This window comes from Alternaria hordeiaustralica, assembly GCF_023758085.1.
Source record: "Alternaria hordeiaustralica strain BMP 2776 chromosome Unknown scaffold_8, whole genome shotgun sequence".
Taxonomy (NCBI): Eukaryota; Fungi; Ascomycota; class Dothideomycetes; order Pleosporales; family Pleosporaceae; genus Alternaria; species Alternaria hordeiaustralica.
In genome coordinates, this window is record NW_026056780.1 from 901,296 (window position 1) to 923,704 (window position 22,409).

Below are 22,409 nucleotides of genomic sequence, written 5' to 3' on the forward strand. Positions count from 1 at the left end.
ACGTCAGTAAGACGGTCCGGCTGCCGAACCCAGCTGCCGCGACCTCATCATGTCATCCCATCTCCAAGACACTCCGACCGCCCAAATTTGTCGCATGCAACACCAAGCTTCCTTCGATCCTGCACAATATCCACACCGATGTTGTCGACTCGTCAACTTCGCGCGCGCAACCGTTATGCACCCCTGACAGCGCAACCGATCCTTGGGGCCCACCACCGAACTTCGCGTGTGCAGCCTGGTTTCAGACGTGAAACGGCCAATATTGCCCCCAATGGTAGTGAGCGGAGATGCGCCTAGATCGAGGCAGGCGTGTTTGACGACATCGTCGTCGATATTAATCAAGTCGGGTATTCGGGGGCGGCGCTTCTTGGACGGCTGGCGGTGCAACTGCATGTCAGGCGCGGCGCCGTCGACTTTAACATCTTTCTACCTCTGTCTTTAACCGTTCTGCCTTTTAGGCTGTCCATGTATATGGTGTGGGCCTGAGGCTGTTTCTTCTTCTCTATGTCTCAAACGTAGCTCGTGATGAACATCCACAGCAGGTTGGTATGACGGAGTGCCGTCTCTCATCTATTCCAGTGCGTACCTTTCGATCAGTCTCATAGTGTGCTGCAGCCGGAGTCTACCTGGCCCTTTCCAAGCAGTTATACTGCGTTTCTTTTTCTGGGGCGTAGACCCCATCTCCACCGCACATATTGCCAATACTCCTCTTCAGATCTCCCTGTATACGTGAGGCTAGGTTGTTCGCAACTATCTGTCAATGTAGCGTCCTTCAAAGACCTCCCGGGTATGTCGTTTCGTCGTTGTTTCCAAGGTGAGGGTGTGACGTAGTCGCAATGTCCGTCTGGCAACACCAAAACACCGCACTGGGCAGCCAGCATCTCAGTATCTCAGCATGGCATGCACCTCCAGGCACTGTCATTACAATCTACCCGTCACCGCAAAAGTCCTCGTGTACCTCCACGCTATCTCATCGTACTGCTGTCTCTCAAGTCAGAATACAATGTGCCCTCCCCGCCGCCCTCACTTATCCTACATATACCGCATAAACCCTCTATATTCCATCGAAACAACTCAACCCGGGTCTCTTAGTGGAGTGGTAACACGTTCACCAACAGTTCCTGTGAGTACAGAGTGTCAGTTGACGCTGGCACCATCAGTGTCCCGGTCACTTGACTGGTGATAGCTGTGCTTTGCAGTGTTTGTGAGAGACGCTTGTTCGACTCAAGCAGAGACCAAGTATATCATCTTTTTTTGCTAGATTCAATTACGTACGTAAGATAAGGTGAAGGCCAACGGCGTTTGCGTGGGTGTGCCGCTCCAGTTATGATTTTCGTCGACAGTATGTTTGGGGTGAAGGACAGTGCTTTTCTTTGCCGACGTTGTCTTCAGTTTTCCACACAACTTCGAATAATTCTATATGTATTATGGAGCCAGCTCTCTCTTCATCAAAACACACCAGGCTTCTTGGTCTAATGGTATGACGACACAGACCGACAGGTTCTCCGTCAAGGTCATTTGTATAGTATGTGTATTGAAGGTAACTTCGGACCTGCTTGGAATGCCATCGTGACGCGCCCTACTTGTGTAGATCAAGGTTCGATCCCTTGAGAAGCTATCATTTTTTTGCTTGTGTAGACGTCCCAGATCATGTCTACATCGGCTTGCTTTTTGCTCAAGGTCTGGGCAACTTTCTCTTTTGAGGAATACGACGGCGATAGAGGTTGAGTATCTATATCTCACGACGTCTATGTAGACCCTACGGTTCTTTGTACCTTGTTGTTGCGCTGGTCATGGTCTTTTTGTATCCTTTAAAGCTTGTTGTGGTATGGCACGCGTTGATTGAAAAGTATACGTAAGCGGCTACTCCAACCACGCCTGCAGACCGCCAACCAGCAAAACAGCAATACCCAACACCCATTGCGCAACGCCAAATGCACCTTGTACATCGCCCTTCCTAACCGTCCACAGAATTGCGAATACCGCACTACCCAAACCGCAAACGCCCATGGTCACTGCCCACACGCGCTGCGCAAGGAACCCCTCCACAAGATGAACGCCCCAGCCCATACCGAACTCCAACCGCTGCCTCCGCTTCGGACTGCGAAGATACGTGATGAGCTCGCCCTCATAGTCCTGCGGGTGCTTGAACAAATGGAGGAGATACGTGCTACCAACGGGCGGCAGAAGGTCGTTGGGCTCGAAGGTGTACGGATGCTGAGACGGCGCTGCAGACTTCTCTGGTTCGCTGGTCGAAGCTGATGAGGCAGCGGACTTGGGAGGCATAGACGGTGTCGCACGGATATCAGCGAAGCGATTGCGATGGACTTCGAATTGAACAAACTCGATGGTCGTCAGCCCGCGAAGACGAGCCCAGTTGAACCAACGGCGGTTGAGCTGGTCGTAATGCTCTCGCAGCGCGAGCGCAAGGTCTTTGTCGCTTCTTACGCGCCCTTCGTTGACATCGAGATGGACGATCTTTGGTGTCAGTCGACCCTCATTCGCGCAAGTCAAAAGCCAGGATTCCTGGACGAAGGATGGCATACGGACACTGAAGGGGTTGCTGGCGGCGGTACGCGACGGGCTATACTTGGAAGGGTCGCTGCCTCTAGTCCAGGAGTTAGGCCCACCGTATGTCGACGACGGCGTGGTCAATGTGGACGCTCTGCTCGACGAGTCAAAGATGGAGGCCATCGATGACGATGTGCTGCTTTGGCTGGTAGGACTATGTGGTGTATGAGCTCTTGGGCGATTGAGATAAGCTTCAAGAAGGCGGGCAGCATTGGGTCGCTGTTCGATGAAGTCGTCGTACAATGGCTCACCACAGGACTACATCTTGTCAGCATGGTCCAGAGAAAGGGTATGCTGAATCACTAACGCAATTCCATCGCACCCGCACATGCCCCTGCGGCACGGGCGGTTCAGTACCGAATGTATCACGAAGCAATCGAAAACCTTCATAGGCTTTGTCCGACAAGGCACTCAATGCAAGTCCCCAGTACCTCAATGTTGTGTTTCGACCCTCAGAAGATGCCATCCGTATTTCTGCTTCCGGAGGTAGCGGTATCTCGCCAACATGATCGTCAATCGATGGCTCAACAATGGTGGGCACTACAGGCTTTTCGAATCTATCATCAAGATCCTCATTCCCTGACTCAGTTTGATCTAAAGCTCTTCTTAACGCTTCACGGAGCTCATCTGCACGACCCACTCCTGCCGACTGGGGTGATAGCAGTGCATTGGCGTCCTCAGTATCTATTGACGAAGAAGATGATGATGCGTGCTTCCGTATCCTAGGTGATCTCTTGCGGCGCGTCGCTGGCGACACATGAGCTGACTTGGTCTGAGGTACGTCGGTGTTCAGCCGTAAACCATGTTTGGGTCGAGATGGAATATGTAGGTCGTCCGCTGATACGTGGCGGAGATGCCGCGGCTTGGGCGCACTCGTATGTCGCACTGGTTGCGACCAGGTGGCATACTCATCATCCGCTAGATCAACACCACTTGACTGTCGAGACACCGGACGGATGCGTTGGCGTAGATTAGTCGAGTTCACCAAATCGTCTACCACTTGACTATCGGATGCAAAGGCTGTCGGTCCTACGCGACGCTTGACGGATTTGTGAGCGTCCGATCGCTTGAGATCTAAGGTCGCTGCACGGCTTTTCACTCGGGGACGCGTCCGCTTCTCGACACGCTTTCTCACAGGTCCAACAAGTGACAAGCCGCGGGTTGGCGTCTTCACGATACTGGACACTGAGGCTGACCGGGTAGGAAACATTGATGGGGTCTGAGACGACGGTTCTGCATCAGTCTGGTCTTCATCCATACGGTCGTATATCGAGCGGATGTCTGGTATCAGAGTCTCAGCATCACTGAAGCCATCCTCTGCAATCGAAGACCGGGCTAGACTATTGCGCGGCAGATGACTCCTTGTTGGAATCGTAGAGGGCGGTGTCCGTTCAATGCCTGAGGTATTGGAACTTCCGATCTCGAAGATATCGTCGCGACCCAAAAGACTGTCGGTATTTGATGCAACAGCTGAAGGGGGAGAATACAGCTCCGCAGGCAAAGTCGCCGAGTCAAGCTCTGGAGTCGCAAATTCCCGTTCTGAGCCAACCGGTTGACCCAAATCAACTTCGGCAATCTCATTCGAATCAGTTGAGCCTTTCAACAAGCGCACCACGTAGCCCTTTCCCTTCTTCTTGATCCTGGCCTTGATGTCGGTAAGTCGTTTGGATTGGGTGGAAGCCGTTGAGTCGCTCCGCGAGAAGGAAACATTCCAATCCGGCACTACCTTTTTGAGAAAGTCAGGAGGCACATTGTCCAGATCGGCCCAGCCTTGCCTGTCGTGAAGAGGAGTGCTTGGCGGACTCGTCTTTTGAGGAACTGAGCTCTCGACACTAGACTTCAAGCCATCTCGTAGGGTCGCAGACGCGGCAACATTAGGTGCACAACTCAGAGGCACACCGATCGACGATTGCTGTTTCGGGCCCAGGTTGAAGACGAGCTGGAATTGGCCAGGATTGCGTGCATCTTCCTGGAGATTGAGAGTGAACGGCACCGATTGCGTCTTTTCGTATTGTGGAAGAGGCGTTTCGCGCCCCGCATCAGACGTCTTTGGATCATTGCTCATCAGATGTTGTTGATTGAAGCGCAAAGGCACAGGAGAAGCGATTGAAGAAGCCTATCGCGATGCAAGAGTCAGCCACCAAGACCGTCGAATGTCCACTTCAGCCTTGCGATGACAAAGGGTTGCCCTGCCTGAAATCTGAGAGCCATACAGACTTACCATGTTCGCATAATGTTCACGCCGCGATGCAGGAACAGTCGCCTGAGGGACGCAGAGAGGGGCGACATCTTGCTGGTTTTGACCGGTCCAGGCTGCAGTCAGCTGTAGATTCGACGAACCGGAGAGGACTGCTGCGGTCGTTCCTGCACTGCCACCACTGCTGCAGAGCGATCAACGAGGCTGTCGTGCCGGCCCGCTGATTGGCGAACTTCATCAGCCGAAGGCAGCCAGCATCACATGCGTGGGTTGCCTCATCTCTATCTGTCTTCTTAACTCTGCCTTACCCGCTGAAGCGTGGATGTACGATTGCGCAGCCTCGATGCATTGTAGTACCTGCTTCTTGCCACCAGACGCGTCGCCGATGTCGTCTTTCTGTGCAAACCTCCTACGCGTCACGCTCTGACACGCCGCCGGAACTCAACAAACCCATTCGATCGTGTACCAGACGAGATGCGCATCGCATCATCGCTGAATGAAATGCGCAGTCCGCATCGATGATGTTGAGATAGACTTCGTGGCTCGAGGTAGCGAGCTGTCGCGTTCCATGGCACCCGTGGACGCGCCTTCCCGCTGCCAATGCCGTGCGTCATGCCACACCCATCTCCCACTTCCAGCCCCCCTCCGACATATACATACACCACCACAACACAACTGCGGCATACCTCCGATCTCCAAGATCTTGGCCATGATGCTCCGGAGAGACTCTCGTCACATGCTCTCATCATTCTTCCGGACCAATCTGTTCAGAGTTCTTCCTCCGCGCCTCGGCACATTCGATGACTAGGTATTAGCTAAGTTGGCTAAGGCTTGCTCGGTGTATAAACTACCGCTTTCCCCGCAAGACACGAAGATCCTTGTTCCCCACAATTACTCCGGACAGCGGTCTCCAGATTCCCGCCATTGAACGACGTGTTTTTTGCGGAGAGCAAGGATGCTTGCCATGTGTGGCAGGGCGACATGACGTTAAACGGGCAGACTCCGAGAACTACCTCGCACCACCGACCGGGAACGAAATATCGATCACATGGTAGTATGGTAGATCCCGGTTGACTGGCCGGTAGAGTGGCATTGGCATTTGTTTATATACTTTGTTGATGCCGGCTGCTGTTTTGGCTTCATCTTGCACATCTCTCAAGCCTTCAAGATGCGTCTCTCTACCCTCTTCCTGTCGCTGATCAGCGTCGCTACGACCGTTTCTGCGCACCCGAAGAAGGCGGCACAGCCTACCTTCTCTCGCAATGTGATCTTCTCACCACCCAGGGACGCCAACTGGACCGACCCCGGTGTCCTTTATGCGCGTAGTGCCCAGCTCTCTGACGGTTCACTCCTCGCAACCTGGGAGAACTACTCGCCCGAGCCACCAAAGGTCTACTTCCCCATCTTCAAGTCAACCGATGGCGGAAAGTCGTGGAAGGAGTTCTCGCGCGTGCAAGACACAAAGAACGGCCTCGGTCTGCGCTACCAGCCATTCCTCTACGTTCTTCCTGAGGCAATTGGCGGCTACAAGGCCGGCACCGTCCTCATCTCTGGATCCTCTATCCCCACCGATCTCTCAACCACCGACATCGTTCTATACGCCTCCAAGGACAGCGGCAAGACCTGGGAGTTCGTCTCCTCGATCGCCAAAGGTGGCGAGGCTCGTCCCAACAACGGCCTTACTCCCGTCTGGGAGCCCTTCCTGATGATGAACAAGAAGACTCTCATCTGCTACTACTCCGACCAGCGCGAGAACGCCACCTACGGCCAGAAGATGGTTCACCAGACCACCACCGACCTCAAGACCTGGGGCGCAGTCATTGACGACGTCACCTACCCCACCTACACCGACCGTCCTGGTATGCCCACAGTCGCCAAGCTCCCCAACGGAAAGTACATCATGACCTACGAGTACGGTGGCGGACCCGCCATCACCACCTCATACCAGTTCCCCGTCTACTACAAGATCGTGTCCGACCCCGAGAAGTTCGGCGAGGCCACCGGTATCAGCCTCAAGTCCACCGACGGCACCATCCCCACTGGTTCTCCATACGTTGTCTGGAGCTCTGCTGGCGGCAAGAACGGAACCATCATTGCCAGCGCACACAGCAACTCGGAGGTGTTCATCAACAAGGGTCTTGGAGAGGGCCCTTGGGTCAAGGTTGCTACTCCTGAAGCAACCTCATACACTAGGCATCTCCGCGTCCTCAAGGACCAGTCTAAGTTGTTGATTATGGGTGGCGGAGAGCTGCCTCCTGCCAGCAACAACTCGGTTACTGTTACTGTTGTTGACATTAGCAAGTGGTAGAGGAGAACAAGTGAAGTAAAATTAGTAGCAATGGCATACATATGAAGTTCTAAATATTCTAACGCATTGCCACGTGCTCTTGATGTCGTACAATAATTTCAGCATCGGCAGTGATATAAGTATACTCAAGCATGCAAGTACATTTCCTTCCGTCTAAGATACCTAGGTATGATCCATGTCTGTGGGCTGGCGTCCGGCAGAGTTCTGATGCTTCGTATGTAGCTTGATGTGCAAAAATGGGAAGTCACAGTACCAATTAACATATCAAACAACGACAAACGTGCGAAAGCACCTCTGTTGGAAGCATTGATTAGTCGTCTCCAGCATCGGATGGAACCGTTTCGTAGTATCGACTGTGTAGTTCTGGACGGTCCATGAGGCATGTAGGCAGTGCAAACCAGGTGAGGCTATCAAGATTGACGATACCGATAGCTTCATACCACATTCAAGAAATAATTGCGAATGCGCGCCTAAGCAATGACGATGGTCGCGTGTCAATGTTCGCAGTCTCAAAGAGTGATGGTTCGCGAACCCCGCCTAGCGCCCCACTAGCGCCGGCCCGACCATTGTTCCTAAGCGAGCCACCGTGGGTCGCTGAATTTGGCTCTCGCGATAATCTTCGAACGCCGCAGCATTCAACGACAAGCCCACGGAACCGCCTCTCTCCACCTCCCAATCCCAAACCAATACCGCAATCATGCCCGGAGTTTCCGTCAAGGACATCGAGTCCCACAAGTTCGTGGCCGCCTATGCCGCCTTCTTGAAGCGCCAGGGAAAGCTTCCCATGTAAGTTTTGGCCTTGCGCAAAACCACACGATGTCAAATGCTAACGTCATATCAGTCCAGGTTCGTCTCTATCCAGCGGGTGAAGGATGAAGCCTGAATCCCGTAAATGGGGGATAACCTCAGTTCGCTGACCACTTATCTACAGGCTGGGTTGACACTGTCAAGACAAGCCGTAAGCAATCAAATCTCTCCACCCATACGAGGAACCCTCAGACTGACATGCGCAGACTCCAACGAGCTTCCTCCCCAGGACATTGACTGGTTCTACGTCCGCGCCGCCGCTGTCGCCCGCCACGTCTACATGGTATGCAGAATGCCCACAACGAACACATGAAGGGACGGAATGCTGATGAATTGCACAGCGCAAGACCGTCGGTGTCGGCCGCCTCCGCAAGGTCCACGGCTCAACCAAGAACCGCGGTTCGCGCCCCTCCCACCACGTCGACGCCTCCGGCTCCGTCGACCGTAAGGTCATGCAGGCTCTCGAGAAGATCGGTGTGCTCGAGCAGGACGAGGACAAGGGTGGCCGCCGCATCACACAGTCCGGCCAGCGTGACTTGGACCGTATCGCTCAGACCACTCTCGAGGCTGAGGAGGAGGAGGATGACGAGTAGATTATCACCTTCTACGCGGATTATGTGTAAAAGAGCTGTCTAGCATTTGATTGCGGGGCGGCATTACGGATCTACCACGGTTTACGGCTTATGGCGTTGAAAGACATGATTGAGTCGGGCCTGCTTTTAGCCTAGGACTTCCAATGACACTGGGCTTGGGCCTCAAAAGCAACATGATACCCTTACCTTCGACATTCGTGCAAATCGCTCCTGGTACTGTGATTCCGCCATTGCTATGATCTCGCTTTCTCGTTGAAGTTCATGCGCCCTTGACCATGTCATGTCCAGGAACATACATTGCATATGGTCTGTTAACTTGTCGTGCAAATGCCAATTAATTGCCAATATCTGCAAGATGCAGTACTCTCTATGCTCAGACTCCTCCACATACTCCTGGTGCTCCCCTCAAAACAGATCCGTCATAGCACCATGGCTCGCATCCCCCACCAACCTCGCATACTTCGCCAGCACACCCCTCGTGACGGGCATACTGGGCGCCACCCACTCTCTCAACCGCCTATCAATCTCCTCCTGAGGCACATCCATATCAATACGGTTCTTCTCCGCGTCAATCGTAATCATATCACCATTCTGCACGACGGCAATAGGCCCACCAACCGCAGCCTCAGGACAGATATGACCAACGATGAAACCATGAGAAGCGCCAGAGTACCGTCCATCAGTGATGAGAGCTACGTTGGTTAGTTTAGCACCCATAATGGCAGCCGAAGCTTTGAGTTGTTCAGGCATGCCAGGACCGCCTTTGGGGCCTTCGTAGCGGACGACTACGACGACGTTTTCGCCATGCGGAATTTGGCCTAGATTGAGGGCGCGGTCGAGCTCGTGCTCTTTGTTGAAGACAATGGCTTTTCCAGTGAAGATGAGGCCTTCTTTACCCGTGATCTTTGCGACGGCGCCCGAAGGCGCGAGGTTGCCGCGCAGAATCTCGATGTGGCCGGTGGGTTTGATGGGGTTGGACAGGGGCCGGATGAGGACTTGGTCTTGGGGGAGGGACGGGTAAGATTCGATGTTTTCGGCTAGGGTTTTGCCTGTCACGGTGGGGATGCTGCCGTCGAGTAGGTTGGCTGCTACGAGCAATTTCATGACGGACGGCATGCCGCCGATGTCGAAGAGGTCGGCGGCCATGTACTTTCCTGATGGCGCGAGGTCGGCGAGGAAGGGGATCTTGTTGGAAACGCGCTGGAAGTCGTCGAGTGTCAGGGGGACGCCTGCTGTGCCTGCCATGGCGAGGAGATGTAGCACGGCGTTTGTGGATCCGCCTAGTACCATCATCATAACGAGGGCATTCTCGAAGGATGCTTTTGTGAGGAGCTTTCGCGGTGTGATGTTCTTCTCCATGCAGACTCGTATCGCAGCTGCAGCTTTGGCGCATTCGCGCATCTTGGCGGGTGAAGTTGCAGGCGTTGTGGAGGAATTGGGGAGGGTCAGTCCCATTGCCTCGATCGAGGTACTCATTGTGTTGGCCGTGTACATTCCTCCGCAAGCACCAGCTCCTGGGCAAGCATTCCTCTCGATATCCTCCATGATCTCATCTGGCGAGAACTTGCCCTCTGAAGCACTCTTCAGGTTCTTGTATATGTATGCGCCGTGGCTTTCGTAGCAGGTCGAGATGTTGATGGGCTTCTTCAGCGTCTCGGAGTATCCTGGCATTATCGAGCCGCCGTAGACCATGAGCGAGGGACGGTTGTGTCGCGCGAATGCCATGATGACTCCGGGCATGTTCTTGTCGCATCCGGGGATGGCTATGCAGGCGTCGTGGTGCTGGGCGCAGGTGACGGTTTCGATGCTGTCGGCGATAACTTCGCGGGTCTGGAGGGAGAAGCGCATTCCTGGATATGTTAGACTATGTACAGGCTTGAAAGAGTGAGATCCTACCCTCTCCACCCATTGTGATTCCATCAGATACACCAATCGTGTTGTACTGCCATGCCAGCATGTTGTCGTTCAAGACGTGCTTCTTGATTTCCTTCCCAAGATCCAGCACTACCCATCGTCAGTATACAAAGTCGAGACTACATTGGCGTATATCGCGGCGTTCGCATGCGTCACTTACAGTGCATGCTGCAGTATCGTTAGTATCATGACAACGAATCCAAAGAATATACTGACTTGCAAGGGTTGCCCTCCCACCAGACGCTTGCAATTCCCACGTGGGGCTGCGTCTTCATTGCTTCCCGTGATGGTACACCAGCTGCGTATAGCATTGCCTAAGGGACGGAACCCGTTAGTGAATGAAGTCCTTCAATCGTCGTGGCACCGGGTAGCGAACCTGGGCTCCGGGGAAGTTGTGACCGGTTGTGAGTGTAGATGAGTATTTGTTGAGCGCTGGCTTGCCATCCTCGAGCTTCGCGTCATCGGGAAGATGTGGAAAGCTGAGAAAGCGCGGCTCTTCTGGCTCACGCTGCTTCTGGAGGTTGCGCGGGTCCATGACGGGCTGCTTGTAGTGTGGTAAGTGGTAAGAGAATTCAGTGTGATTGGAAGAGCAAAGAGAAATGCACAGGCAGCTCAAGAAAGAGTCAAAGAGGCAAAGGTAAAGTTGAGTCAATGGAGAGGTAGTGAGAGATACGGAGATAACTAGCAGTTACCGTGTATACCCAGGTACTCCCGTAGCAGGGATCTACACATTCGTCGGCTGCCCTAGTGACGAAGGAGCAATCCGAATGCTCGCAGCGATGTCTGTGTGGGGCGTCAACAGCCCTTCGTCACGTTGCGCTGGAGCCAACGTTCGGAACGATGGAGGGGTCCGTCGGATGAGAACATGGTAGACGCGTGAGTTTGACACACGCTGCCATTGACCAATGCGATGGGCCTGATTGAAAGCCGATTATGACGATTCGAGGCCATCTAGCGCCGTGTGGTGTGGTTTGGTCTGGGGAATTTACTTTGGTCGCGGCCAAATCCGGTGTGTGTCGGCGCAACTACCGGCGCGGCTTCGGCTTGACCACATGCGGCGCCAGCAACGGCGAAGTCGCTCGCGGGGTGTTTCTGGAAAGACGCCAGGTCGCGCTGGGAATGGCGGGAGCCTCTCGCATGCATCCTGCGAGCATGGCGCTTTGCATGGCCGTCGCAGCACGCAAGGCTGCATGTCGGCTATGTATTCATCTGTCCATGTCGTACCGCGACGGCCAGGTAAGTCGATCTGACCCGAGTACCGGGTCGTTCCCAGTACATGTACAGTACTGCATTCTGCCTTGGGCTGGGGGAACTGACGACGAAGAGCACGCGTCGCTGGTGTATCGGGCTGGCGTCGCACCGGAAGATCCGGATCACAGAAAAAGCACGCGCGAATTGGCAGCAAGTCTCAATAAGACGGGGAGATGGGAGGACTAAGTATCGTTCTCCATAGAGTTCGCAGTGATGATGGTCAGGGGAAGGCCGTTGGAAGAAGGCTGCATCCCTGCCAAGTTCCCACGATGGACGTGAAAACGCCGCTTCCGAAGCCTGGCAGCAGCCCAACCCAACGTCATACCGCCCATGCGCCCATCACAAACCTCTCTACTAAGCAATTTCCATATCGCAAACACTCCCACGCCATTCCCTGCCGAGTTGGGGGTTGCAAAGCACTATCGCACAAAGCAAAACCGCTCGCTGCCGCTTTATCTCTCCATATCGCTGTGTCAGGATGATATCCTCGTCAGATATCGGTCGCGCCTTCAGATCCCAGATTAAGGAATATCCTTCGTAGCCGCGCATTCGCCGTTGCCAAACGTGCGCAAGGTTTCCAATAAGAGACGCTCTCAGCACCGGCTCTTTCTCTCCAGCGATCCGGGCACGAGAGGCACCATCTGATTCCATTGGCTGCCGCCCAGTGCTCGTCACCGTCCCGCACGCCGGCAACCCGAACGCCCCGTCGCATATACTTTCAGCATTCCAGCACGAAAAGGGACATGGAGCCTCATTCGCGACCTGGCTTGTTCCGCAATGGCACGTTGCGTCTTCCACAGGCTCCCCTCGCTGCCTCACCCAGCGACCCAGTGACACAGACCGCTTCAGACCTTAATCTCTGGTATGGGCTCAGTATAAAGCAATCCGCCCTCCGTCTGCTCCGGCTTCTCAACCCCTTCGTAGTTAGCGGAGACCGGTTGACTCTGACTTTTGTGGGCATGCTCCAACTGACAGCCTTGTGTGGGTTTGGATCTGTGCTCTGGTATAGGAGTAAGGGAAACAAGGGAACCGCCATCAACACCCAACATGTATCTGATACCGCGGCTGGTGAGTGTTCTGCCTAGCGACACACGTGGATGTCATTCATCACGTGGCCGCCGGCGATCATCTAGCCTTGTTTTACTAATTCTCCGCAGATGAAGCCGCTGGTACAGACCCAGGCCTGTTGAAGAAGTACTCCACCGTTCGCTCCTACACTGTCCCGTCAACTGGCTTCGTCTACCCCAGGCTCAGGACCTTTTACCGCCCACATCATCAAGAGGACAAACTCCCCAAGGATCCGTGTCCGGTTCCACTATTGGTCTTCATTCATGGTCTCGGAGGCTCTATCGCTCAGTTCAGTCCCATCCTTATCAGTCTTTCCAATCTTGCCCCTTGTCTGGCCGTTGACCTCCCTGGCTGCGGTGTGTCAAGCTTTGAGCCAAAGACATGGGGCGCCTATACTACGGAAGCGTTGGTGCAGCTTCTTGCAGTCGTTATCGAAGCACATCGTGGAGCCAATGATGGACAGCCTGTCGTTCTTGTTGGTCACAGCATGGGATGCTCACTTGCAGCGCTCCTAGCTTCCCCAACTTCACCACATGCACACCTCCTATCGCAGCATGTCAGCGGCTTGATTGCCATCTGCCCCAAGGCTGAACCTCCTACTGAAGAAGAAGTCAAGAAGCTACGCTCTGTCACATTGATGCCTGCCGCTCTTTTCGATCTGATTAGACGTTGGGATAGAAAAGGAGGCGTCAATAGCAAGAGCGTCCTACGCATGGCGGGAGTGGATTCTGACGATGAAACGAAAAAGCTACAATTGCGCTTCAACAAGCAGAGTCGAAGTGCTGTGTGGTTGAGGATGGCCCGCGGAATGTGTCCCGACTACTCCAGTGGCTCGCCGAAGGGAGGTCTCCCAGGGAAGGAGGTCTGGAAAGGACTGAACATTCCGGTGTTCCTTGCCGCTGGTGAGACTGACACGGTCACTCCCGCGTCGAACGTCAAGCAGATTGTCGAGTTTCTAGGAAGGGATGTCAGCGCCATCCAACCACCGAGCGAGATGGCGAGCCTACCCATTGCAGCAGCCCCCTTCGTACCTTCCGCAGTCCTCCCTGACAACGATAGTCTGGGACGTACGGAGCACCAAGATTCCGGTATCGATGTCAAGGACCTACCAAAACTAGCAGACGACACTAAGACCATCGAATCAACCGCTATATCCACCACGGACGTCAGCGTCTCTTCAGTCTCAGAAAACACAACAGAAGGCAGCGTAATCACCACTGACGGCCCCCTCCTATCCGCCACCACAACTCCCATGACCCCCACCACCCACACCCCCTCCCCACACCCCCGCCGCCTCGTCGTCAAAACTGCCATAATGCCCAAACCAGCCGCACACTCCCTCCTCTTCGCGCCCTCCACCTCGCGCATAATCGCGGGCCTAATCAACACCTTCTTCATCGACTACATCGACCCACGCCTCTCCCTCGCCTGGCAACTCTCCTACCTCTCCACAGAGGGCAAATGGGACGTCAAAAACCTCGCAAAATGGAAAGCCGTGCCCCCCGTCTCGGCCCCCATCGCAGGCGTCTTCCGCGCCATGAAGACACTAAGAGAAGTCGATGAGGAACACACACCCAAGGTATTGACCAGGCAGTGGAAGGGCAAATTATGCGCCGTGATCGACATCTCCCACGACAACCCCGTGTACGACCCCAAAGGCCTAGAAGAAGGCGGAATCCCCTACCACAAATTCCCCACCGTATCCAAGCAACCGCCCCAAGCAGCCGAAGTCAACGATTTCTTCGATCTCGTCGACAAGATTCGTGCGGAAGGTCGGCCGGGGTTGATTGGCGTACATTGCCATTATGGGTTCAATCGCACGGGCTTCTTTCTCGTGAGCTATCTGATTGAGAGGTTGGGGTATAGTGTTGAGGATGCGATTGAGACGTTTAAGCTGGCGAGGCCCCCGGGGATTAGGCATAGTCACTTTATTGATGCGTTGTATGTTCGGTATTGTCGGGGGTTGAAGAGGGCGCCTACGCTTTGAGTGGGTGGAGTGCTGTTTTGAATTGGGTTGGTGGGGTGGAGGTTTTGTACAGTATTCTTTCTTTCTCTTTCTCATTCTTTTCGGGATACTAGCGTGGTTCTCGTAGAGCGGAGTTTGGGAAGCGCGTGCGTTTGGGCGTTTGGTGGATGCTGGCGGGGTATGGGCATAGTATATGGTATTGGGATCGTATCCTTAAATGACATGACATGATGTTGGTATAGACTTTGCTTGCTTCGTCGACATAGTTGTGATGTGTTCCGCAATACAAGATCCTTATATTGTTCTTCATAAATCTAGATGCAATAATTCAACTGAGTAAAGTACTCAAATCCATCTGTGATTACAGTGTATTTCTCTCGATGGGAAAGGGCATGTAGATATATAGAGAACCATATCGCAAGAGATACATTTAGTACTTGGTGGTGTTCATCTTTCGGAAGAGCGTGATGTATGTTTGCGGCGGCTTCTCATCTATCCATTGCCATTTTCATACATTGACGGTATTTGACTATCGAGCCTCAAGTACTCAACGTCAACTTCAACATCATGAAGGTAGAGGCAGATTTCTCGAAACAGTCATGTATTACAGAAGACGGCGGTTTGATATATAAAACCGCCTCTCGCTCCATCGCACCGCTAAACAATCGTGAGAATCCAGATCTCACACTCTTCTCCTCCGTCATTACTCGGCTTGCTTTCTCTTTCTAATAATCACAAGCCAAGTGTCGTTTCGTCAAGATAGAAAAGAGAAATGTACAACTACAATGATAGTGATATGTCCACACCATGTAAGCCCCGACCGTCCAACATGTAACAACCTTCGAAATCGTGGTGCCCCCTTCCTTTCCTTTCTTTACGGGACCGGTACGCTCCCATCGTACCTTCATCCTTTCCTCTGCTACCGTGTCGACAGTTGTACTCCGTTCCGTCCGTCACCATCCATCCCGTTTTGGCGCCCTGCTCCGTATGAAGAAGAAAGAGAATCCGCTATGCCGAAGAATGCGTTCGTGAGTAAGAAATAAGAGACTGGGTAAAGACATGGGTTGAAGCGAATGTCGTGAACGCGTTGAGCATCTTGTTTCTTTTTGCACCCAGCCAAACCATGCTACGGTGACGGCGAGGCTACTCGCTTTGCTGTGGCGGGCAAGTTCGTCTGCTTGCTCATGCACGGGTCCAGCACCCCTTGCTGTAGCGCTATGGAATCTGTTTTCGAGCTTGCCCATGGTAAGGCAAGTGACCTTGGGATCTTCATGGCTTCTGGTCTTGAGACTGCGGCTCGGGTGTTGTCTCCACACCCTCCATAGCGCCAGTGTCTTTGCTTCTTGAGAACGGGCCGCCTTCGGTGGTAGTAGGCGTTCCGAGCCTATCCGTGGGGTACTTCTCCAGATCTTTGTGGCTTGTTGAGAAGGTCGATATGACAGGCGTGTAGTTCTGGGGGTGGTCGGCCTGTGTGGGCGTCTTCGCTTCGGGCCCAGCTGAGATCGGACTGAGTAGGCTCTCAGGCCCGTTGTTGGCTTCGGGTGGCAGTAGTTCGGGCTGAGGTTGTACCGCGCCGACTAGACCATTCAAGCCGCCTTCAATGTCGCGCAGCAGGCGGACGTATTCCTCGGGGACAAGCCCGCTCTCGCCAGTCTTTGGGTCTTGGGCTACGAGCCAACCTTGGCCGTGCCTGTATGATACCAATATCACCTGTCCTTCTACCAGCGGCAGCTCGTTGTCGTTCTCGCGTGCGAAGTCGAATAGGGCGACGGCCTTGCCGTGCATCTCCTCATCGGGCGATGCGATGGTGAACTGGTAGTCGCGCGAGAATCGGTTGTCATCGTGGATGTAGTCCTCGGGCTCTGACATGTCGTCGTCTGAGTCGTATGGCGGGCCTTCGACATCGGCGTCGGTCTCGGCGTATGCTCGTTGTGGGAGAGTGGTTGCGAAGTGCGAGTCTCGTCGTGAAGCTCCTTCTGGCACACCGAGCCGCGACGACTCGGGTGGAAATGTGATCAACTCACCCCCGGGCCCGTTTGCAGCCTCGTCGCTGACGAACTGGCTGCTCTCGCCGTTCATAGGCAGTATCGAGCCCCGCCGTTGCTCTTCGGGGTATCCTCTCCGCCCACGAGTGTGGTCGAAATTGACAATGTTGGACTTGTGCTTCTTGTGCCGCGCGCCATGGTGGCTTGTGACTACAGGACTGGAGATGTCGTCGTCCTCGCTGTAGGGCGGGCCGCCGTCGTATGCTGTTTGTGGGAGCTGCTCGCCGTTCTCGTCCCAGGACCCCGCGGACCAACCGCCTCGGTCGCTTCGCCATGCCACGGGTGGCGGGTCCGAGAGTCTCCGGCTATGTTCGCTGGCGGGTGTCGAGATGTCGGAGGGTTGTTCCGGGAGGGGGCCGTAGAAGAGCGGGTGCAGCGGGTCGTAGGCAAAGTCGCGGACGAGCGAGTAGGGCAGACTCGAGTGGAAGATGGGGAAGGCGGTCGACTGCGGCCTGGAGCGGACGGACTGGTGTGTGTTGGACGTGTTGGAGAAGGTCGAGAGTCGCTTGTTCATGTAGGAGCTGGCGCGCTCGAGCTTCGCCTTGGATGGCGGGGAAGTGACGAGCGGCGGGAGGGAGGTGCGATTGACCCCGACTTGCGCCGATGCGCCCGGGTCGCTCCGTGGTGATAAGACATCGGCCGCCATGTCTTGCTCGCTGTGGTATCCGCGGACAGCCACGCCTTCTGTGATGTTCTTCAGCCGCTGCGAGTCGGCGGCCGTCTCTTGTGCGGAATTGGCGTCTGTCATGCGGTAGATTGCGTGAACAGACAAGTCGGGCGTCGGCGGTAACTATATGGAGTTTTGAAGCGCGGTCGAGGGCAGTGCGGGTGGCAGAGTAGGATGCGACGCAGCTAGTGCAGTACGGTCTTCAGTACTCAGTATGCGGTATGCGGTATGCAGTACTCGGGAAACTGCCGCGGGAGCAGAGACGGGCTCCAGGTGGCCAGCGCACAAGGCGCACAAGCAGCGTTCGAATCAGCGCGAGCTGGACTGGCGACGGCAGATGGCGCAGTGACTCGATGTTTGTGTCGGATGTTTCGAGGCGACAGTGACCAATGGCCCGGCGGCGCGCTTCAGGCCTTCTGGAAGCAGCACGTCGGCTGTGCAGGTGCGCCTGGCGATTGGGAGTGCGCGGCGGGCGTGAAGATATTTCCACTGGAGAGCGGCTGGAGAAGCGCTCGCTGGGGGTTGTGGGGGTCAGGCCTGGCGCTAACACTCGCCCAGTGAACGGTTGATGAGGTGCGCACCCGAGGGCCAACGTGGTGGCTTCGAGGGTTCCGTGCAGGAGGGGAACGGCAACAGTGCGGCTAAGGGGCGACGCGACTATGGCGAGGCCTCTGGCGGCGTCTGGATGCTGTGTAGACCAGCGCGCGCGTGGTGGTGATGGCCAACTCTATTTTTGGCACCAGGCGGCGGGGAGTGCTAGATGCCAAAGTGTTTCAGGATACTTGACAGCGCCGCCGGTGGGCAGGGCATGAAATGTATTTGTGCGATTGTCGATATCAAGCAGAAGTAGCGAGTCAAGAGGCCTCGAGACAGCCTTGCTGGCATCAACGAGGGGTGTGTGTTCTGACGGCTGTTCCTTTCCATGATTGCAAACCCCATCAATGCATGCTTAGGCTACTTTCACCTTAGTAGGCGTTTCAGGTCATCGCCTAGCTGCATGGGGACTGCGCGCGCACCGCTGGTCGAATGCGCTGCCAGGCCCGCGAGCATCTTCCTTGGGCCCTCTTCACCGCGTCCTGTCACGAGGGCAAACACATCATAGTCGACTCGGATATCATTCCTTTCGCCATGCCATGGTCCTCTCCCGACCGCATTCCCCAGACCACGGCGCCGTGTGACAGGTGCGTTTGAGCCGGGTTACCTAGGCGTCCCGTTTGGGTATACAGTATGCTTGCGCAATTGCATCACGTCACCGCGATCGCTTTTAATGAAGACGATCTCCCTATACGAGATATGCTATGTCCAAGCGCTTCAGGAACAGGTAAGAGTCTGTTCCAAGATTCTCGATATGAAGCATCGCGACCAGCCCCTCCATTTCGAGGTGCCCAGGTGTTCGGCGCCCCGCGTAATCTTTCAGCCGAGCTTAGTCAGCCGCTAGCAGACTATGACCTGAGTGAGCTCGAGCTCGACAAAGATTCAACCTCACAGGCCTCGTGCCTTTCACAACCACAACCACTTCTACCACTTACTCATAGGCGTCTCTCTATGTATGAGACTATGAGCTTGAGTATTTACCTTTAATACTGTAAGTTCCTCCCTCCGTGTGCCCCCGTGCCCTGCCCTTGAGATGATGAACCCATATTGGAGCTGTCCTAGGCAATTCGCAGGAATTACCTCGGATGTCGTTGAGGACTCACAATTAACGCTGAAAATTCTGATCTCCCGTGAACCTTGTTATGATTGCTGTCTATAATTGCGTGGAACCATAACTAACGTTTGTGAAGAAATTGCAGAGCTGTCCGCAGACGCGCCAGCACCTGTCCCATCACACCTCCGCACCGCCCCATACACCTCCCGCACCACGACCCGACCCCGCCGAATATGGACGCCCCTGCCGACCCACGACTGCGCGCGAGGCAGCAGGCTGCCGCCGCTGCACCTCCACCACCTCCGCCGCCGCCAGCTGAGCCCGCTTCCATGGGCATGGACGGCGCCAGCGACGCGCACGCAGAGCAGAACATGGTACCCGACGATAGCTTCAAGCTCAAGTTCTGCACTGTGTGTGCGAGTAACCAGAACCGGTATGTCATTCGCTGATCCGCAGGCCAATCAGATCGCTAACTTGGCTAGCTCCATGGAAGCTCATCTTCAGCTTGCCTCAGCCCATCTCCCTACCATTAGCTTTGGCACTGGCTCTCTCGTCCGTCTACCCGGTCCGACCATCACGCAGCCCAACGTCTACAACTTCAACAGCACCACCTACCGCGCCATCCACGATGAGCTTGCCGGTCAGAACACTGCGCTCTACACCCACAACGGGCTGCTTAACATGCTTGGGCGCAACCTGAACATCAAAGGCTACCCTGAGCGCTTCCAAGACTGGGTGCCCGGCAAGCCACGTCTGGACCACGCCGAAGACAAAGGCTCGCAGGGTACTGAATCTGGTGTCGTCGACGTCGTCATAACGTGCGAGGAGCGCTGCTTCGACGCTGTGCTGGAAGACCTCCACAACAAGGGCGGAAAGCTCAACCGGCCTGTCCACGTCTTCAACGTTGACATCAGGGATAACCATGAAGAAGCTCTCGTTGGCGGCAAAGCTATCCTCGACCTTGCGCTCAGCCTGAACGAGGCCGCAGCCAAGGAGAGAGAACAACATGGCGATAGCGGGTGGCAATCCGGTGGCGGAGCTGCTCGATCTGGTTTTGACGAGCGCGTCCCCGACATACTCGCTACCTGGCAAGAGCGCTGGCCCAACATGCCCGCGCTCTGGAGTCTGGCTTGGGTCTAGTTTCCTTACGGCGTTTGTTCTTCACACTCGATACCCATACTGCATAGCGAGGCGTTTTGCTTATCTTACGAATTATCAACGAGGTCACGATAAACTTTGGTGTTGGCCGTCTTTGCCGTGGTTGTGTGACGATCGCGATTGTTTTGATTGTGACATTTGACATGACGTTTGTATCACCAACGCCATAGCGCGTCAACGCACAAACACTCCGTCTGCTGTAGCTTCGAGGCACGGTCTGCGGCTAGCCACGTGTACGGTACCACGAGCGTTGATGCCAAAGTCAAAAGTAATTCGACATTACTGTAATTTCCTGACATTTCGATCTTCCTCCTGCAAGATCCTCGAAGGACCTACATACCGCCGAAAGATAGCCGTCGTCATTCCTGGCGCGTCAACACCATGGCGGGAACGCGAACTTCGGGAAGTCGCTGCTGGGGCATGATACTGTTAATGATCGCCATGCTCGTCGCGAGCGTTGTTTCATCGCCAACATGGATGTCGCCATCAACATCGAGCTTGAGGAGAGAGGGAAATGCTACAAAGTACTGTGGTTGGGAGCTCATGCAACACCATCGTATGTCGATCTCAACTCTTACACCCACATTCGATTCTAATACTACCACACCAGAAATCCCCATCGCCAAACTCGGCACCTGGTATGCCGAACAAACTGGTGATCGCTCCCTATGCGTAAAGCAAGATGATGGATCCGAGTATTGTACTTGTGTTTACCAGTGTGGGAATGGTGTTTGGGGAGAATTGAAAGAACATGGCGGAAGCAAGAGCGATGATGGCAAAGAGGATGATGATGAAGGAAGGGAGAAAGAACGTGAAGATGGAGACCAGGAAAGAGAGGATGCGGCAGAGTATGCGCGGTACGGGTACTATATACAAAAAGGACTGGGCGTCAAGTCCGGGAAGTGGAAGTATGAGGTCGGGTGCAAGAAGTATTGTCATGCTGGGGTTTGTGACGGCCAGGACTGAGGGGAAGAGCGGAGTCTGATATGGGTATGCGGAGGTAAAGGCCACCTGGGCATGGTGGTGATGTGTTTTATGACGGTTTGATCCTACGAGTTGACCCAGCAGTTGGGTGCGATACTGGAAGATGGAGGTTCCGAAACACGGTTTCTCTTGTCATTGTCTCTGGCGTCGTGCTGTGAGCATGTGCTTAGGTGGTATTACCAATGCAGCTGTGTCTAGATCAATGTCGTGTTGATACTTTGAAGTACTCACGCTCTCGACTCGAGACATTGCCTGTAGTAAGCGCCATCACATGATGACTTCTTCTTCATCCCGACTTCCTGTGAAGAGACAGAGTCTTCTTGATTGCTTTGTATTAAAGCTTACCTTGCCGTTTAAGATGTAGCTCCTCACTGTACTTGCGCCTGAATAATGTCACCTGAGCTTGTATAGCTGGCTGACCACTACTCAACTCAAGCAAAAACGATATCCTCCACCACCATCAAAATCCTTGAGGCTAATTAGACATCTGTCAAGCCACCTAGATGGCCAAAAAGATCGACGTTGGCCAGATTCGAACTGACGCTCCCGAAGGAACAAGATTTCTAGTCTTGCGCGATAACCACTCCGCCACAACGCCCCCGTTTTATTGGTTCGATGAAGAAACGAGCATATTGAACATTCATATAGCGAGTCTGAACGTCAACAGAGCATTGCGGCATCATCGTATCTCGTACAACATAGTCGGGCCGCTTTAGCCCACCGAGTACGCCGGATCTTAGTCCATCCCCCGGAAGGTTCCATGGCACGAACGAAACCTCTATAGCCTGCCCTAAAACAAAGTTTGGACGTTTTCAAACTTCCCGTCCCCATCTGAGCCAGCGAACTCAAAACACGTGCAATCTGCCTTGAACGTTCTAGATCACGTCGTTCACGATCTGTTCACGAACTGCTCACATCGATTATCCAGTGTCATCACTCGGCGATCGGATCTCGCCAGACTAGCCGCACGAGGAACTCGTGTTCGTTGAGTTTGCCCTGCAATCAAAATCTGCACGGACGCACGTCTGAACACCCAAACACCAGTTCCTCGCATGTCTTGGGCCATTCAACGACACAGTGTCACAATTTTCGAGTTGAAGTTTACGGCCGACTACCCGGCGGCATCAACTCCAGATGCAGAAAGAACGACGAAGAGCCAATCGTCCAGCTTCCTCGACAGGGTAACGCGCGACAGGAAACGTGCGCGCTAGCGCTAGGCGTTCCGTCTCATC

The 22,409-nt window shown here is 54.4% G+C and overlaps 7 protein-coding genes and 1 non-coding gene across 8 annotated transcripts; 4 read left to right on the plus strand and 4 right to left on the minus strand.

The window, feature by feature from the left end:
- Positions 1-1,863: 1,863 nt before the first annotated feature.
- On the minus strand, positions 1,864-4,636 carry J4E84_005156 (uncharacterized protein; the record flags this gene model as incomplete). The annotated part of the gene is made up of 2 exons (XM_049387754.1): positions 1,864-2,829; positions 2,879-4,636. The coding sequence occupies 2 exons, from the start codon at positions 4,634-4,636 to the stop codon at positions 1,864-1,866; spliced, it is 2,724 nt and encodes a 907-aa protein (XP_049244732.1).
- Positions 4,637-5,936: 1,300 nt separating this feature from the next.
- Positions 5,937-7,076, plus strand: J4E84_005157 (uncharacterized protein; the record flags this gene model as incomplete). The annotated part of the gene is made up of 1 exon (XM_049387755.1): positions 5,937-7,076. One exon carries the CDS (start codon positions 5,937-5,939, stop codon positions 7,074-7,076), a length of 1,140 nt encoding a protein of 379 aa, XP_049244733.1.
- A 697-nt stretch (positions 7,077-7,773) lies between these two features.
- On the plus strand, positions 7,774-8,476 carry RPS19 (40S ribosomal protein S19; the record flags this gene model as incomplete). Its single annotated transcript, XM_049387756.1, has 5 exons — positions 7,774-7,862; positions 7,923-7,941; positions 7,986-8,034; positions 8,090-8,166; positions 8,225-8,476. The coding sequence occupies 5 exons, from the start codon at positions 7,774-7,776 to the stop codon at positions 8,474-8,476; spliced, it is 486 nt and encodes a 161-aa protein (XP_049244734.1).
- Positions 8,477-8,881: 405 nt separating this feature from the next.
- J4E84_005159 (uncharacterized protein) lies at positions 8,882-10,925 on the minus strand (the record flags this gene model as incomplete). Its single annotated transcript, XM_049387757.1, has 5 exons — positions 8,882-10,326; positions 10,373-10,480; positions 10,551-10,558; positions 10,607-10,704; positions 10,767-10,925. 5 exons carry the CDS (start codon positions 10,923-10,925, stop codon positions 8,882-8,884), a joined length of 1,818 nt encoding a protein of 605 aa, XP_049244735.1.
- Positions 10,926-12,384: 1,459 nt separating this feature from the next.
- Positions 12,385-14,696, plus strand: J4E84_005160 (uncharacterized protein; the record flags this gene model as incomplete). The annotated part of the gene is made up of 2 exons (XM_049387758.1): positions 12,385-12,709; positions 12,799-14,696. The coding sequence occupies 2 exons, from the start codon at positions 12,385-12,387 to the stop codon at positions 14,694-14,696; spliced, it is 2,223 nt and encodes a 740-aa protein (XP_049244736.1).
- Positions 14,697-15,944: 1,248 nt separating this feature from the next.
- Positions 15,945-17,468, minus strand: J4E84_005161 (uncharacterized protein; the record flags this gene model as incomplete). Its single annotated transcript, XM_049387759.1, has 1 exon — positions 15,945-17,468. One exon carries the CDS (start codon positions 17,466-17,468, stop codon positions 15,945-15,947), a length of 1,524 nt encoding a protein of 507 aa, XP_049244737.1.
- A 1,800-nt stretch (positions 17,469-19,268) lies between these two features.
- On the plus strand, positions 19,269-20,175 carry SSU72 (RNA polymerase II subunit A C-terminal domain phosphatase; the record flags this gene model as incomplete). Its single annotated transcript, XM_049387760.1, has 2 exons — positions 19,269-19,468; positions 19,518-20,175. The coding sequence occupies 2 exons, from the start codon at positions 19,269-19,271 to the stop codon at positions 20,173-20,175; spliced, it is 858 nt and encodes a 285-aa protein (XP_049244738.1).
- Positions 20,176-21,694: 1,519 nt separating this feature from the next.
- Positions 21,695-21,775, minus strand: J4E84_005163. The gene has a single exon. It is a non-coding gene; the product is annotated as a tRNA-Ser (tRNA).
- Positions 21,776-22,409: the final 634 nt, after the last annotated feature.